This window comes from Dama dama, chromosome 16 (genome assembly GCF_033118175.1).
Source record: "Dama dama isolate Ldn47 chromosome 16, ASM3311817v1, whole genome shotgun sequence".
Lineage (NCBI taxonomy): Eukaryota > Metazoa > Chordata > Mammalia > Artiodactyla > Cervidae > Dama > Dama dama.
In genome coordinates this window covers 12,010,535-12,029,010 of record NC_083696.1, presented here as the reverse complement: position 1 = coordinate 12,029,010, position 18,476 = coordinate 12,010,535, and the positions used below count along the sequence as shown (strand labels likewise).

Genomic DNA, 18,476 nt, shown 5'->3' with positions numbered 1-18,476 from the left:
TTAATAAAAGAGAAAAGAATAAATGAGTAACAGCCAGTAGCTGCACTAAATTGCTACCCACAACTAGTACCACAACTGTACCAAGAGGTAAGCATTCTTTTTATAATCACGCAGCTTTTTCATATTAGATTGGTTATATGTTTTAGAAGACAGCCAAAGTTGTATTGGCTTTTCCAGATAATTGAAAAGATACTACAAATACTGATGACTGTTGGAAATTTTTAGAATTTTACAAATAACTAGTTTTGAGATAAAAGCACTTGTTTATAATTGCCAGGTTCTTGAAGCCCTTCCCTTCTCCACCCCCCCACCCCTCCAAGAAAGAAAATGTGACTGGAGAGAAGACACACAGAAGTCTAGTGAATCATCCTTTGATTCTCTTAATATTCTTTAAAAGACTGAGCACCTTTAAACAACCTTGATTTTTTTGTCCTCTCACTTGCCATTGAAATAGAAGCCTATCTAAGTTTATTATCTCTTCCCAAGTTCTATGGCTGGATTCTCTTTGGTGTTGGTTCATCTCCATGGTATAGAATCCTCTCTTTTACTTCTTAAATTGAGGGCTTTTTCATATATAAAACCTTGGTCTTTTCATGTTTCAACAGGTTTCCTTGTCCAGCTGCTATTAGATTCTGTCTTTACCCCTTCTGAACTATATACCATTTTCTCTTTAAGAATTTCCTCATGTTTCTTCCATCTGTTCTATCCAGAAAATGTGGGGCCCCTTGTTAGAAAATTATTAAGTGTTTCAAGATGATCACAGCAAAACACTAAACTAAGGAAGGAGCCCTTCTGAATGTGAGACCCGGTATGACTACGTGAGGCCAGTGGGCCTGCGAAAATAACAGCTCCACCACCCATCCCCTCTTTCCTTTTCCTGTTCAGCCCTCCACTCCTTGCTTTCCTGTTGAAAAGTCCCTGGGTAGCCAACAGAGGGAAAATCGGACTACGATCCTGCCTAGGCTAATGATGCCGTGGTTGACTCATCTTAAAAAGAATTCAGTTCCTAGAGACATTTAATATTTTCTTACTTTCCTTCTCCAAATATGCCTGCTAATGTAGGATCTGGCCTCCCGGCAGATGCAGAGAACTTTTCAGAAACTTAGAGCTAGAGGTATCAAAATTATCTCTTATAAGCCTTGAGATGAAAATGTACTAACCTTTGTTTCTTTTCTCGTTTACTTTGATTTCCTGTGGAAACTTCCTTTCCTGGTACTAGAATGGAGGTAAGGTATTGTTATTGCACCAATGTTTTGTTTTGCTTTGTTTGACATGCCATTTTTTATCTATTATTTGTTGAGCACTGTAATCTTTCAGAAACTCTCTAATTTCTAATCCTTTAAATACTTTCACAAAAAGATGATGATGAAGATAGGTAGTATCTATTGAATACTTACTATGTGTCAGGCACTATGCTAGGAGTTTTATATACATTTAAAAAATTTATCCTTGGGACATCCCTATGAAATAGGTACTGTTATTATCCCTATTGTATGGAAAAGAAATTAAGAGAGTTACTTGGAATTGGAGACTATAAGTGACTCATACATCAAGTAAATGATAGGCTTGGAAAAGAGACACAGCACTGACTCCCAAACTCTCCCTCATAGCTTTATCCTGCAGATAAGAAAGTAAGACCTTATAACATTCCGAAATTTACAATGTTTTATTTGCATAAATTCACTTTCATAAAAATTCTATGATGTGTGGTAACTATTTTAACCTAGTTTTACAAATGATGAAATCAAAATTCAGAATGGTTGTGTGTACTCAGTTGCTCAGTGATGTCCTACTCTTTGGATTGTACTCCACTCCATGGATTCTAGCCCACAAGGCTCCTCTGTCCATGGAAGTTTTCAGGAAAGAATACTGGAGCAAGTTGCCATCTCCTACTTCAGTGGATCTTCCCAGTCCAGGGATAGAACCTGTGTCTCTTGAGTCCCCTGCATTGGCAGGTGGATTCTTCACCATTGTGCCACCTGGAAAGCCCCCATCAAAATGGTTAATTAAAATAATAATAATAATAGTTAAGTTCTGCAGACATTTTGAGTACCACTTTTCTTATACTAACATTTCAGCAACTTTGTAGGACAAGAACTATCATCCTTCTTTCTTTATATGAGGAACCTGAGGCACAAAGAGCTATCCAGACCACATAGCTAACTACACAACCTCAGTCTGAGCTCAGATAGTCAGAGTGAAAAACACAAATTCATAACTATAATGCTAGCCCAGTTAACACAGCAACTAAACAGGACCTACAACTCAAGCCATTGATTGTAATTCCATAGAATGAAATAATTCATAGCATAAATAATAATTCATAGCCTAAGAAAATTTAGTGTGTTCTCAATCTTTTTCCCAATTCATATAGCTTTGAAGCATTTGTTTACCTGGTAAATAAATTTATCAGGTATTTGAGAATTAGGTGGCTATCACAGTTCTAAGAGACAGCATACTGACCTGAAGGATACAACAGAGAAGCTGAATGTTTACTGAAGAGATATATGGCATATACATGGAAAAAGGTAAATTGAAATGCAGGTATAGAAGAGATGTCATCTTTCACTCACTCATCCCTTCAGCACACCTGTCTTCTCTACGCATCTTTAAGCCACTCACCCTAGGAAACTTCCCTTGTGGTCCAGTGGTTAAAAACCCACCTTGCAATGCAAGAGACACAAGTTTGATTTCTGGTTGGAGAACTAAGATCCCACATGCCGCAGAGCAATTACACCCACATGCTGCAACTATTGAGCCCACGTGCTCTGGAACCCACGTGACACAACTAGAGAGTTTCGTGCACCGCAATGAAAGATTGCACACGATGCAATGAAGATCCCACATGCCACAACTAAGACCTGATGCGGCCAAATATAAATAAATACTATTATGCTATTAAAAAAAACAACAACACTAATTCTGGTGCTATATTGGAAAGTAGAGAAATAAAAGAAATTTTACTAATTCTCTGCACCCAAGGAATTGACATTTTACTAGAGGACATAAACATACACACGCTGGGTCTGGAAGATCCTCTAGGGAAGGAAATGGCAACCCATTCCAGGACTCTTGCCCAGAAAATCTCATGGACAGAAGACCCAGGTGGGCTACAGTCAAACAGTTGCAAAGAGTCAGACATCACACACACACACACACACACACACACACACACTCACACCCCTACACAAATTACAGAACCACATAATGATGGAAGCATGCAGAAACCCTAAGGGCTCAAGTACAGAAATCATTCACATAGAACTATATGCAAATGAAAATCTTTAACTGATTATAGTCAAATAAATGCTAACTAAAGAAACTCCCATACCATTTTTCGCTTGTGATAACTCAAGGACCTTTGGTTTTCTGCAAAGGACAAGACAGTAAGTATAGGGATGTGTGGGCCAAACAGTCACTGTTGCAGCTACTCAGCTCTGCTATGGCAGCACAAAAGCAACCATAGACAATTTGGAAATGGATGAACGGGGCTGTGTTCCAGTAAAACTTTACTTTTGGACACTGAAACTTGAATTTCATATAATTTTCACTCCTTTTGATTTCTTCAACCATTCAAAAAGATAAATACCATTTTTAACTCACAGGTGATATGAAAAGAGGCAGAGCGCCAAATCTGACCTGTGGGTTTTATTTGCTGACTCCCGTCTTAGAGAATGTGCATGTGTGTGTGCCAAGTGTCCAACCCTTCACAACCCTATGGACTGTAGCCCGCCAGGTTCCTCTATCCATGGTGTTCTCCAGGCAAGAATACTGGAGTGGGTTGCCATGCCCTCTTCCAGGGGATCTTCCTGACCCAGGGACCTAACTCGCGTCTCCTGCTGCTCCTGCATTGCAGGCAAATTCTTTACCTCTGAGCCACACAATCATACACAAAGACATTAGACGTGAAAAGATAAAAACAATTCCAGTTTGCTTTGGAGACTGAGAGCGATGTACAGCCTTGACCATCACATAAGTACAGTGAGAGGTCGGGCAGTTACTGTATAACAAAGGAGTGTCACTATCGAAGGAGAGGTACAGTTCTCACAATGGAGGGCAGGAAAAGAAGGTGTGGCATTTCCACTGAGGTGGTGGGGTTGTCCCCACCAACCATGGCATGGCTGGTCATCTGAATGTGCCCTTGGACAATGTATTACGTGTTCAAAGGGAGTAGATGTCTCTCTCATAGAAACTGGAGCATCACATTTTAAAACAGTGGACCCTTGAATAATTCAGTGGTCAGGGGCACCAATCAGTATCTTTTATTTGGTGCTATATCTATGTGGTTCCTCCATACCCACATTTTTCATCCTTGGATTCATCTAACTGTGCATGGGATGGTATAGAAGTGTATTATTGAAAAGAACTGCGTATAAGTGGAATCCAAGTAATTCAAACCTGTATTGCTCAAGGGTCAACTGTATTCTACTGAAAGGGATTCAGACATGCTAAAGCAGAGAGAAAATAAAAGTGAAGATGCAGTAAGAATCCTTCAAATGTTTCATTTGACCAAGGAGAGCTGTCTGTTACAAGTGAAACTAGAAAGGCTGGGATCAAACATCAGTTGTTGATTCCAAAAAAGAAACTATACAGAAAGAGAGGTCAGTCAGGTTGAGTTTGTCAGGAGGCAAGAGAGGGACTGACTGCAAGTGCCATATTAACTAGAATTTTTGGAGGAAGTTTGGCAGATTATTCTGAAATAACCAGCACTCTGTGAACAGATCCCTGCAACCTCTGTCCCATTGCTGAATGAGCAACAGCACCGGCTGCCTCTGCTGTTAGTCCATCTGCAGTCTCAAGAGCTACATGTGGAGAAACATGACTTCAGTGGGACAGAAAGGGGACTCATCACTTGCAAAAGTCAGAAGGCACCAGTGGAAATTTTTTGCATTCATCTGTTTCCCTAGGTTTTGCTGTGAGCTCCTTAAAATAAATTTTTAAGTGATAAGGTTAGGAGGTTGAAGGGAAAAAAATGGCCCAATTGGCTTCCACATCTGGCCTCTGAAATTTGATCATCACATAAAATTTGAGGTTTATAAGTTGCCAAAATAAGGGAGATATATTACATAGGATACATACACACACACACACACGCACACACACACACACATTTGTATATATTTGATGCTAAATATCCCTTGCCTTGTGGGCCAGTCAAGCAATGATAATCTATGAAAGCTGTCTTTAATGCTCCCAAAACATCAGCAAGACACAGGAAATAAGCAAGAACCATACACTTTGTACGGTTTTTCCCAGGATGCAAACGGTTTTCACAGGCTAGTTAGCGTCAAGCTGGTATGAAGATAAACCAAAATTAAAACCAAGATCTTCTCCTTCTATTAAAAGCCTATTCCGCTTTTTCTTTCTTTTCTTTTGCATTATGTAGCTAATGCTCACAAATCAATGAGGACTCAGTACTATTAATTCACACTGAGGTTGTTCTAAAGATTTCTCTAGGGCTTTTTAAAAGAAAAGCAGCAGAAATTCAGAGAAAAGAATTGGTTAATTCATTATTAATAACCCTTATCTCTAAGGCTACTTTCATTAACTTTTCCTTTGTGTAATTTTTCTAAGTTTCCAATGTTTTTTCAAAAAATGGTTTTTGCTTATGTAATTAAAGAACAAAATCATGAACTTTTTATTTAAAAATATTAGTGGAAAAATAAAGAAGTATTATTTAATAGTTATCATATGACAATGAAACACAGATGATTAATTCTCAACTCAGACAGACCAGGAGAAATATTTAACTTTTACATGATATATTTTTTTCTAAGTGAAAACAGTCACTCTTCCTGTCTTTTTAAGGAAGGATTATCAATATGTATGACCATTTTGTAAAACAGTTTGAGTTACTTCCAGTTATTAGGTATTATTATTCAGTTTCTTAAAGCACAGTATCCTTGCTTCTCTCGAACTTTCTTAGTGTCATCCTACCTTGGGTTTCCTCAGAAGCTGAGTCATGAGCTATTTCTGGTGTTTTCTCAACCTTATAGGGCCCACGTTTTCTTGGGAGTTTTGTGTTCCCTTATTCAAAACCTTCATTTTTAAAACCCCCAATAAACTACAAGTAATACAATAAAATTCATGTTAACTAATTAGTAAAATGCTCATATGAATTAGAAAATTATTCTATATTAGAAAACATCATTTTAAAATATAGTATTTCATGGAAGTTCATTGCTTTACCTGAATGAGTTGTATCTCATTTAATAAATTTGCTTCAAAGACAAGTCAATGATAATTTCTAATCAATTTTTCAAATTCAGATGAGATCTGTTAGCAGTTAAAACACTTCAATTAAACAAATTCCAGTTGTTTAATTTCTTCTTGAAATCTTTTATATAAAGATAATGAAATGCTAAATTCCAACAGATGATCTAAATGATAAAGCAACTTGAATTTTCCATCCCTGTTAACAATATCTTATGGAAGGCATAAAGATATATTGAGACTATTACAGTGCCTGCACATAATAAGTGCTCAATAAATATTTGTCAAGTGAGTATGGGAGCTATAACTCTCAGCACTGTGTTAAGGGAACAGTGGATATGTGGAGAGAGTACCAGCAGTATCTTCATTTTCCTTGTTGTCCTCTTCAATCATTATAGGCTTTTAATCTTATTTTTATGCCAGTACTTTTATTACCCATGAATACACAATAACCTGGGTTCAGGATAAGTATTTACATCACTTTACAGAGTATGGCATCTTAAGTGAACAGATGACTTTCCCTAAGACATGTGGTGAGAAAATAGCAAAACTGAAGATGTTACTTAGCTCCTCTGAGAGTCATAGAGACTCTCATCTGAGAGTCCAATGTTTTCTTCTCCCTGTGTGCCTTTCTTCTTATTCTTTAATGGACTGTTGGGAAGATGTGTGGGTGGTAGGATCTGAGTATTGAAGATGTGTGCCACAAAATTCAAATGCTTACCTATCATAACATTTCAATAAACTATGGGAGAATTCAATGGACAGAGGAGCCTGGAGGACTACAGTCCATGGGGTCCCAAAGAACTGGACATGACTGAGCAACCAATGCTTTGCTTCCCTAGAGGCTCAGTTGGTAAAGAGTCTGCCTGCAATGCAGGAGATCTGGGTTCAAACCCTGGGTTGGGAAGATCCCCTGGAGAAGGGAATGGCAACCTGCTCCAGTATTCTTGTCTGGAGAATCCCACGGACAGAGGAGTGTGGCAGGGTACAGTCCATGGGGTCGCAAAGAGTCAGAAACAATTGAGTGACTTTCACTTTTCACTTTTCATGTTTATAAAGCTGCAAGTTTTTGGATCAGACCAGTTACTACACTTAGTCACTTATTAATCATCATGATGAATGTGTTTTGTAGATGTATTTATTGCTATGTCAGCTTATTTGTAAGAAATGTGGAGTCAAATTTTATTTATGATGAAAATAATAAAAAACACTCCCACACATTCTGGCCTTGAGTTTCTAAAGCTTTCCACATGGTTATCAATTTGGATCTTCATCATAACCTCTGGAGTAGCTAGAGGTAATATAACTGCTGCTGGAAATGACAATATTCAGATGGAACATTTCAACCAATTTGCCAGTACAATCTTCTATTTCTGTGATGCAGATGTGGAAATGGAAAATAAACAAAAAGGCAGATTGAATGCTCAGAAACAGCATGTGATCTGGAATGTTGTTCACTGCTTCTTTCAGCAAACCACAGAAAGATAACAAAGGCTACTGCGCCCAGTACAGAGGGGAGGTGTGTAATGCTGTCCTGGCAAAAGACGCTCTTGTTTTCTTCAACAACTCCTACGCAGACCCTGAGGAGGCCCAAGAACTACTGGTTCATACTGCCTGGAATGAACTGAAAGCAGTGAGCCCATTCTGCCGGCCAGCTGCTGAAGCTTTGCTCTGTAACCACATCTTCCAAGAATGCAACCCTGGGGTGGTACCTACTCCTATACCCATTTGCAGGTAAAATTAAAAAATAAATAAATGGGGAAAGTCTGTTTGTCTGCAAACAGGGAAAGTTTTCAAAAGAGGAAGTTGTCAGGTACAGGAGTAAAGGCAAAAGCTGGCTTTTGTGCAGACTACAAGGTAATTAACTGGACAAAATTCTTACCCTGTAAATCCCTGATGGATGATACATTATTATACATGGGGCTTCCCTGGTGGCTCAGATGGCAAAGAATCCACCTGCAATGCAGGAGACCTGGGTTTGACCCCTGGGTCAGGAAGATCCCCTGGAGAAGGGAATGGCAACCCATTCCAGTATTCTTGCCTGGAGAATTCCATGGAAACAGTAGCCTGGCGGGCTACAGTCCATGGGGTCACAAAGAGTCGGACATGACTGAGCAACTAATGCTTTAACACTGAGCTAGAAAATGTCACAAAAGGTATAATATTCTATTTGTTATTGTTTACATTATTTTCATATTCATAGATATCCCAGCTTTCTAGGAAATAAAAAACAAAATCCCAAACTAACATGGATTTCATTGGTAAACTAAGATAGAGAAAATAAAGACTATATAAAGTGTTTCAACATTATTTGCCAATAAACATGAGATCTTGGTGAGCATTTCAGAATATTAAGATACATTCCACTCAATATTCTAATTTAAGTACTGACACTCTGGTCTCATGGAGGGGTGGAAGTAGTTATAAATATTTCCTTAAATCCCCCATACCCTGTAAGCATTGAAATTTATAAATCCAAGTTCAATAGAACTATCTTTGCCTCTATTTACTTTTTATATAGCAAAGATAGGAATCAATATGAATTTTGAGCTAATTAGAATAAAGTTCAAATACTGTTTATACTACTTTCTAGATGTATATGATCTGGGCTAAATTCAGTTTCCTCATTTGCAAAATAGAGTTGACAAGATTAAAAGATAAACTGCATCCATGGCATATATTAGAACTGGATAGATGCTGTTTACTTTTCAAGGAAACAGGAAGACTATCAACATAGAACATTTCCATCTGTTTCAGTAAAACCAGGAACTATTTAAATACTGAAATAGTTTTTTTTTTTTTTTTTTAATACTGAAATAGTTTTTTTTTTTTTTAAATACTGAAATAGTTTTTAAGTGCTCTATTTAGCATACAAGGACTATGGGGAGGTTATTAAAACACAGTGCTCCATTCTTCAACTTACTGCGGATTTTGAAGGTTTGGAGACATTTTAAGACTAATATAATTTGTTATTTCTTCAGTTAAGAGTATGTTTTAATCAGGTATGACATCTAGATATCTCTTGGGGAACAACCAGAATTAAACTGAAGTGTCCTTCGTACTCTAGCACAAAATAAATTTATTGAGTAACTTTTCAACATTTACACCCTAGACCAGTTTACATGCATAGGCCACAGATGTCCTTTCTCAGGATTGAAGATAATTTAAATTTTTTTTAGAAAAAAAAATTTGTTCCTTTTAAGAAAAAAAAATCTCTTTCATTGAGATGTCAAATTTATTAGAATAGCGTAATTATCTCTTAAATCTGTAAGCCATTAAATGTTTTTTCCTAATTCTAGTTACTATTTAAACAAGTATTTTTAATCTGAAAATTGTTTCAATTTTTTAATCCTTGTAAACAATTTATTAATATTGGGGTCAAAAAATAAGTCTAGAAATTTTCACATTTTATTGTTTTTTTCTCTCAAATATAATTAATAATTGTTTAAAAATTAGACATTTAAAAAGATTTGGTCTCTGCTTTTAAGGTACAAAATTCATATACATTATATAGGTATTAGTGTCATGAGTAATTAAGTTATCCGATCCTTTCTGCTGTTAAATGAGTTTTGCCTGTTTGATTCAATGCGATAAACCCTTCCCCAATAACTGTTTTTTTCTAAAAAAATTTTCCTGCAGTCCTGGTAACGTCTGCTTTTTGTTCCAATAACATTAGTATTAAAATTCAGCTCATTGTAAATAACTAGTAAGGTTGTTCTTCAGATATTCTCATTTTGTCCCCTTGCATTTGTATTATATCTTTTATAATAGTTTCTGTTTGCCTTGATATTTCAAGGTGGTTCAAAAGTCTCCAACCATGTTATATTTTACTGCTACTTATTTGTAAGACTTTTAAACACATACTATTCATCATGGTTTTCTAATCATAAACAATAACTTGATCACTTGTGCCTCTTTCGATGGATGATAAGGAACTTCATTTATTCAGTAAACATTTGTTGAGCTCCTGCTGAGCTCTAAGCACTATTCTAGGGCATTTGTCCATGGGGTGTATATTGCAGCAGCAGAAGTCAGTGAGCAAGATACATGATAAATAAACCATTTATATATTACCTTAGAAGGTATTAAGTGTCATAGGAAAGGGGAAAAGTGCACCAGAAGTGCCAAAAGTCATATTTAAGAAGTGCCAAAAGTAAATTTAAAAAGAGTGCTATAGGTAGTCCTAATTAGTTAGGGTAACTGTACTGAATCCTCCATACTTGCTTTTTGAAACTTTTTGTGGAATTATAAACCAGGCTAGTGTTAGTCAGTTATGTTGTATTTGCATTTGGGGAATATTCTTAGCTTTGATATAACTGCATAGTCACGTACACAGCAAGTACCTGGAAGAGTTCTCTGTTATTTGTTCTCCCTGATCTGTCATTTGTTCCATAGAAAAATCTTGTCGTTGTTAAGTTCTCAACTTTGATTCACCTCTTGTTCAGCCAGAACAGAGGTTTTACATATTACATGTAAAAAATTATTTTTTATAATATTACATATACGTGTGTTTGGAACTTAAGTCTTGTGCTACCTTCAGTTTTCCTTAAAATTCTTGCATACTGACCAGTTGCGGGGGCTGTGCTGTAATGAAGACCATATAAGGCAATCCTGAATTTTGTTCCTTTGTGGGGAATATTTTTCTCTTGCCAGATAATAGTAAGATTATGTCTTTAATTTCTGAGACTCAAAATACTTGTAAAATTCACCTGGGAGTAGATTTCTTTAAGTAATATAAAAATAATGGCTAATATATTTTCCTCATCAGATTTATATCCTTTTTAAGAATGTTTTCTTATAGTGTATCTCTGATTATTTTTCTATCTTCTTTATGTGTTCTACTTTCTTGTTGGGATACATTGTTAATTTGTACTTTGAATTTCTTGCTTGATTCTTCCTCTCCTTATCGCCTTACCCACCATTTTTATCTTTCATTCTTTCTTTCTGCATTCAGTTTAGAACTTCTAAAGTTTTCCTCTATCATTTGTTCAATATCTTGCCAAGTCTTTCTTTTTCAATGGAGATTTCACATGTTTCAGTGGAACAAAGTTGTTTTCACTTTTTTGTAGTCTTCATTTTCTTCAGTCACTGTCATGTTTAACTTAACCTAGTTTTCAGTCTATTTCCTTTTCATTTTGATTCTTTTCCTGTTGAAAAACTCTTCTGTAAAGGCCATGCTTCAGTGAAAGGCTACAGGTCAATGAAAACAAAAAATATTTTTTAATTCTCTAGTGTGTTTTTAACTTATAATAAAAAACAACTTTCCCAGGTATTTGCTTTCTTCACGTAATGTGGGGCTAGTTTTCTCATATGTCCCATGTTGCTTTTGCACAGTTCAATTATAACATCTGAATGCAAAAAGGTGTGCTTATGTGACTCAAGGATGGAACCAAGCATAGTTAGAAGCAAGCCAAGCAATAATTTCTACAGTTCAGCTTCTCAGAAGGCTGAAAGCCCCATTGCTTCCCCTTCCCTTGCAGACACATTAAGAATCTACAACTCATTGTTACACTGATGACCCTCATTGTATCCCATCACATCTGTATGCACAGCCCAGTCATTTTACACATGCTCATTTGGCCCCTATTGGTAAGTGGTTGCCTAGAAAAGTGGGAGTGTAGGCATGAGTATTAAAAAGCACATATGTATATGTAGGTACACATATACACATATGGACACACACTTTCCTACTCTATACTTCAAATATTGAATGAATAACATTGCTATTATCCTTAATTTCTTTAATCTTTAATATCCTCTTATTATGCATCCCAAATATCTTAATTTGGAACTAACCTGGTTTCTCCTGTGTAGTTTATCTTATTTTCTATAAGATAAACTTGAACAAATATTAATCCACAAAATTCTATATAATCCAACTAGTCTACCTAGTCTTTCGGCAGCCTCTTCACTCATGTGTGTGAGTTAGTCTCTTAGTCGTGTCTGACTCTTTGAGATCCCATGGACTGTAGCCCTCCAGGCTCCTCTGTCCATGTAATTCTCCAGGCAAGGGTACTGGAGTGGGTAGTCATTTCCTTCTCCAGAGTCTCCACTCATAGTACCACATAGAGATGACAGGTACAGCTCCATTTTCACATAGACATTACTCTAGCTCTCTCAGATGAAAGCACAGCAATGAGGCAGGACTCGGCTTCTCCAAGCGCAGGGCAGGGTATGGACCCCCAAGCTCTTCTATAACCATCCATGAAGGTGATGGTATTCTGTTTCAGAGACCAAAGCACACAGAAACACTGACTGTGTTCCTCAAGCCCTGCCCATCAGCCCTGAGATTATAGAAAAACCTCTCAGGCTGGAGACTGCTTGATCCATGACTTCAGTGTGTGTGCTTTTAAAGTTCTGTATAACTTGTTTCTGAACCTTTGTGGTAATTTTAATATGAAGTTGAGAGAAAGCATACCGGGGATTTCTAATCTTTTTTACCTTTTGAACTTGAAAGTTCTTTCCTCCAGTAGCATTAGTGATGTTTTAAAAACAAGATAGTATTTCATCTCACAGGATAATATACTGTATATTTCATTAAGTCTCATGTTATTTACAAAAGGATCTATACAAAGACACTTTTGCAAGAGCAGACAGTGTACTACAATGATGCTCTGAAAATACAGGATGTAGGCTCCAATTTGGCTTCAGCGTGCTATGATTCATTAAATTTTGTTCTCCCTAAATCATTTTAGAGAATACTGCTTGGCAGTAAAGGAGCTCTTCTGTGCAAAAGAATGGCTGGTGGTGGAAGAAAAGACCCACAGGGGACTCTACAGATTTGGGATGCTTGTGTTCTCCACGCCAGACTGCAACAAACTCCCCAGCATGCACTGGGACCCCATGGCCTGCACCAGACTGCCATACTTAGGTAACAGAGTTCTCTTGAGACGCTGGAGGTTCAGAGAAATTTACTATTTTGAGGAAACTAAGGTGTGAATTTAAATCTCCTAACATTTCTAGGCATTTCTAATTTTTTTTTCTGCCTTCCTTCCATACCTAATAACAGAATCCTACTGCTATCCTAATTGCACCAGTTAGCATAAGGATTTATTCCAATTGTTCTAAAAGAAATTAAACAGTACTTTTCAGAGTTGTTGAAGATCTTACCTTACTTCATAAGCAGATCTGATGACAGCTTATACCATTTTTTGGAATGTGCAGAGCAATGGCTAAGAAACATCTCATATTTTGTCAGAGAAGTGGAATAAAGAAATAAAGTCCTCTTTCTTAGCCAAGGAAGCAGATTTTTCAGCATGCAAAAATAAGCCACATGTTTGAAAATGCTGATCTCATGAAACAAAGCTGAATGGCTGCATGTTGCTTTAATGAACTTCATTTGTAAGGAACTATGTGGTTAGCCCTAACAGCTGGATTCATTCCAAAGACGCAATCCTTTCACATTTGAATGCAAAAAATGTTTTCCTGTTGTATATTAAAAAGCTGAAAGAGAACCTGCATTTCTTAGCACTCTCTCACAGAACATAGGAGCTATCTGGATGTTCCTAAAACAAATTTTTATCCTTTCCCCTTCAGATTATAAAAAAGAAAACCTAACAAGTAAGTATTTTTGTTTGTGCCCTTGAAACCTTATGTGTATGTAACTGGATTCATGCATGCGTATTTACACCCATATTTCATGATGATGTCTAGGACAAAGTACAGTCTCTCTCTTAAAGGCTTTTCACTATACTCATCCAGGGTAGAATGCAAAGGCAGATCATTGGAGATCCCAGTTTATAGCTCCTAAATAGGCCATGGAGAGCACCATATTTAATGAATGATATAAATCCTATTTCCATCCCAAAGTTATTGAGCAGCATTGTCCCTTCTATGGCTATAAAATAAGCCAATTTAAATTATCACCTTTTGATTTCACATTCATGTTTTTTATATCACCTAATTCTTTATAGAGGAAAAAGTGTTTTGTGCCCTTGAAATCTTATGTGTTTGTAACTGGATTCATGCATGTGTATTTACATCCATATTTCATGATGTCTAGGACAGAAGTATAGTTTCTCTTAAAGTACAGTCTCTCTTCATTGAGCCAATTCATGCTCTTCCTTTGTGACAACTGATCCTTCTTTTGGAAGATAGGTGTCTTTTAAAACAGCTAGTTTTCGGTATATACTTTACAGGGTCAAACCAAATGGTTTTAAAGGAGTCATCTCAAAATCTCTAGGAAAGAATTCTGCAGTCTTATCTACAGACTTTCCCCAACTCAAGAATGAAACTTGTAGGTACCCTTTTAGAAAAGCAGGGGGACTGCTTGATTCAGGCTCTGGCACATGTTATTCCTTCTTTGTGAAATATTATCTCTCCTGACTCCCCCCACCCCCTTCCTCCATGGCCACACCCACACATATACCTTCCACCAGTTACACCTACTCACTCTTGATATTTAACCTAAAGTTACTCTAGAAAACCTAGCTAGAATGCTGAAACCTGGACTTGAGCCCAAGAATACCCCTGGATTCTCACAAGCATCCTTGTTCTCACCACTCTTGTTAACACTCTTTATATTTTATTGTAATTATTTGTTTTCTAATTGCTTCTAAGTACTTTAACATAGAGAGTTGTCATGTCCACCACAGTGTCCTTGACACTTAACAATCAATATTCATTTAATAAGTCCATTAATATGTGGATGAATGAGTGAATAAGACTCCTCTGATGTTCAAAGGCAAAGGATAAAGAGAGAAAATCACCAAGAGAAGAAAAAGATTAAAAGGAAAGAAACTGGAGACTCAAATTGATAATGTGGACCCAAAGAGATAATTGACATTGCTCTAGGGAAGATGAGGGCAAATCGATCAGAAACAATAAACAAGAGCTGAGAAAGTAAAACTCTCCTGAAAGAAGAAACAATTAAACCCATGAACAATTAAATGCATAAAATTCTTGTTGAACCTGTGCCAATTTTTCATTTTGAAAAAAAAAACTTACTAAATCATCATGGCTTATTCTCATTTTCTGATAGTATTGATAAACAAATCACCCTTTATATATACTAATAAGGTTGCACTGCCAATTTCATAAATTTCACTACATTCCTTCACATGTTAAATATGGTATGAATGGCTCTGGTGAAATGCAGATACAATAATAGTCCCCTCTCTCTTTTAATGATTGTTCCTGCTTTCTTATTAAATGCAGGAAGGTTAGCTCTCCAATTTAAATCCCCCTTCCCACTCTTCTGGTGGCTCAGCTGGTAAAGACTCTGCCTGCAATGTGGGACACCTGGGTTAGACCACTGGGTTGGGAAGATCCCCTGGAGAAGAAAAGGCTACCCACTCCAGTATTCTGGCCCAGAAAATTCCATGGACTGTATAGTCCATGGGGTCGCCAAGAGTTGGACATGACCGAGCAACTTTCACTCACACTTCACTCCCACTCATCTTGGATTGATTTTTTAAATCTTTGAATGTCTCAGTCCAAAGAAAGTCACAGCAGCTTTCAAACCATCACAGAGGAACCTGGGAAGTCTGTAATATCCATCACTGCTGTGACGCTTGATGAGAAATGCTATCATTGGTCCTGCACAGATATTTTATTGCTGTGCTGAGTTCCTTCTAGTTCCAGGTGCCTGCTGGAGTCACAGGGGTGACCAAACTCGGTCTCCATAGGCTTTAAACCCACTTATATAACTGTTGGTGCTCAGGGCAAAATCACTGTGTCCACAACTAGACTAAAAGTCATACATGGGCATCCTTTATAATCTCTGCTTTTACAAGTATCCTATTTCAAATGGCTTCAAGCACTGACAGCAAGGAAAGTTTTCCTTTGACTTTGTGATGTGTTATATTAATATAGCTCCTTCTATGAAATCATTGTGTTTGTGTGTGTGTGTGTTTTACTATATTGCAGTTAATTGTTAATATTTCACTTAGGATCTTTTAAATCTATGTTCTATAATCTATGTCTGCACTTTTCTTCTGTGCTAACATTGTCAGGTTGTGATATTAGTATTATAACTTCCTAAAACAACCTGAAAGATTTTTCTCTTACTGGAACATATTATAAAACTGTAGAAATTACATCTCTTCTAAGACTGAAAGAATGTAATCATAATACTATAATGACTTAAATTTCCTGGTTATGACTATTTTCAGATTTTTTAATTCTTCAATTTGGTAATTAATATGTTTCCATCATTTCCCTCAAGATTTTTAAAATGTAGCTCCATAGTTATATATTACTTCATTTTTATTGACATTTGAATCTATTGTTAAAATGACTTTATCATTCCTAATTTTGTATGTTTGTGCCTTTATTTTTCTTTTAAAATTAAAATGTCACTGATTAGACTACTTTATAAATATTTATAAGACCATTGACCTATTTTTAAGTCTATCATTTGTGTTATGTGTATTCTAACTTATTAATTTCTGCTTGTACATGGCTGTTACTTTATCACCTGTTTTTCTTTGTTTTCTGCCGATTTTGTTTCTTTTCCATCTTGAATTAACTGTTCAGCTCATTCACTTTCATTCTTTTAATCTAGTGGAAAGAGATAATGGTATGAGTTTATCACTGAGCACATCTTTGACCAAATCTCATAAACACTGTTAGGAAGTTATTTTATAATCTGTAACTATGATTAATTTCTACTCTTTGATTGAAAGGTTATCAATTTTTTTCTTTTGTTTAATGTCCTATTGGATTTTATTTAACCTACTATTAATTGCATTTTGATCCAAGAATAGATCTGCATGATTTCTTCTTTTGAAATTCACTTGGATTCATAATCTTAGTAATTATGATCTGACAAAAAAGATTATGTCTTTGTGGTATCCCACAAATATTTGAAAATAAAGTTTCTCCCTCTTTTTAGGGTACAAAGTTCATTCTTTACTATTAAGACATTCTTGTTGATTATGAAGATATTTTCTATACATGTTGTCCTTAGTCAATCAAATGAAAGGATTTAAAATATAATTCATAGTGTGGTTTTAATAGATATACAGTGGACTTTGCACCCCACAAACAGAGAGATTTAGTATGACATCTCTTGGTTTCCCTGGTGGCTCAGACGGAAAAGAGATTTAGTGAGAGTTAGTATGATATCAGGGGTTTTCCCAGTGGTTCACATGTTAAAGAATTTGCCTGCAATGTTCGGGAGACCCAGGTTCGATCCCTGGGTGGGGAAGATCCACTGGAGAAGGGGAATGGCAACCCACTACAGTATTCTTGCCTGGAGAATCCCATGGACAGAGGAGCCTGGTGGGGTGGGGTACAGTCCATGGAGTCGCAAAGAGTTGGACACGACTGAGTGACTAACACACATATTTTTGGTTCCCAGCAGTAATACAGATTTTACCTTATTTGTACATTGCACTGACCTTTTTAAAAGGAGTTTGAAATGAGTTTGACTGTTAGATGAACCAGCTTTCTCATTGAGTCCTATTATTTCCATTTGCCACATTCTTCCATTTGTTTGTGTAAATCAACAATACATACGTATAAAAGCTCAGACAATCCTGACTTTAATTTCATAAAAATATTTTACTTAATAACAATTTCCATGATTGCTGTCAGGTCATAAACAATATGATGCGTGTAAAGAACACTAGCTCAGGATCTGCATTTTTCTTGGAAAAAACATGTTCCTTCTCTGTGTCTCATCTTTAAAATTCTATGAGTCTATAAGCTGAATAACTCAGACAGTAAAAAATCTCCCTGCAATGCAGGAGACCTGGGTTTGATTCCTAGGTTGGGGAGATCCCTTGGAGAAGGTAATGGCAACCCAATCCAGTATTCTTGCCTGGAGAATCCCAAGGACAGAGGAGTCAGGGGGACTACAGTCTGTAGGGTTACAGAGAGTTGGCCATGACTGAATGGCTAACACACATAAGCTGGATTTACTTACAACTGGACCTCACTGGATTCTTACAATTGCACTTTATAGATATAAAACCAGGGAGAACCTGATACATAAACACATGGTCTTAAATTTACTTTACTGATTGCTTGAATACAAAAGTTGCTTCTTAAAAGTTTAAGAATGAATGAAAACACTGTTGTTGACTTACAGCATTCCCGCCAATGACATCCTCAAAGCCGAGTGTGGACATTCCAAATGCGCCTTCCTCCTCCTCGCCCTCCTTCTCTGTCTCACCTACGTACTCTATGACTGTAATAATCTCCATCATGTCCAGCTTTGCCATATTTGTGCTTCTTACCATAACAACTCTTTATTGCTGCCGAAGACGAAAACAATGGAAAAATAAGAAAAGGTGAGATTCTAGTTTAAGTTGATCACT

General features: G+C 36.6%; 1 protein-coding gene across 1 annotated transcript in view; it reads left to right on the top strand.

Moving 5' to 3' along the window:
- The window catches only part of MUSK (muscle associated receptor tyrosine kinase), a 91,640-nt gene that overhangs the window by 68,683 nt on the left and 4,481 nt on the right, over positions 1–18,476 (top strand). The window contains exons 8-12 of the mRNA XM_061163443.1: positions 1,220–1,226; positions 7,684–7,947; positions 12,909–13,084; positions 13,750–13,773; positions 18,248–18,449. Of these exons, the coding sequence (XP_061019426.1) occupies positions 1,220–1,226; positions 7,684–7,947; positions 12,909–13,084; positions 13,750–13,773; positions 18,248–18,449 (673 nt within the window). The remainder of the gene's footprint in view (positions 1–1,219; positions 1,227–7,683; positions 7,948–12,908; positions 13,085–13,749; positions 13,774–18,247; positions 18,450–18,476) is intronic.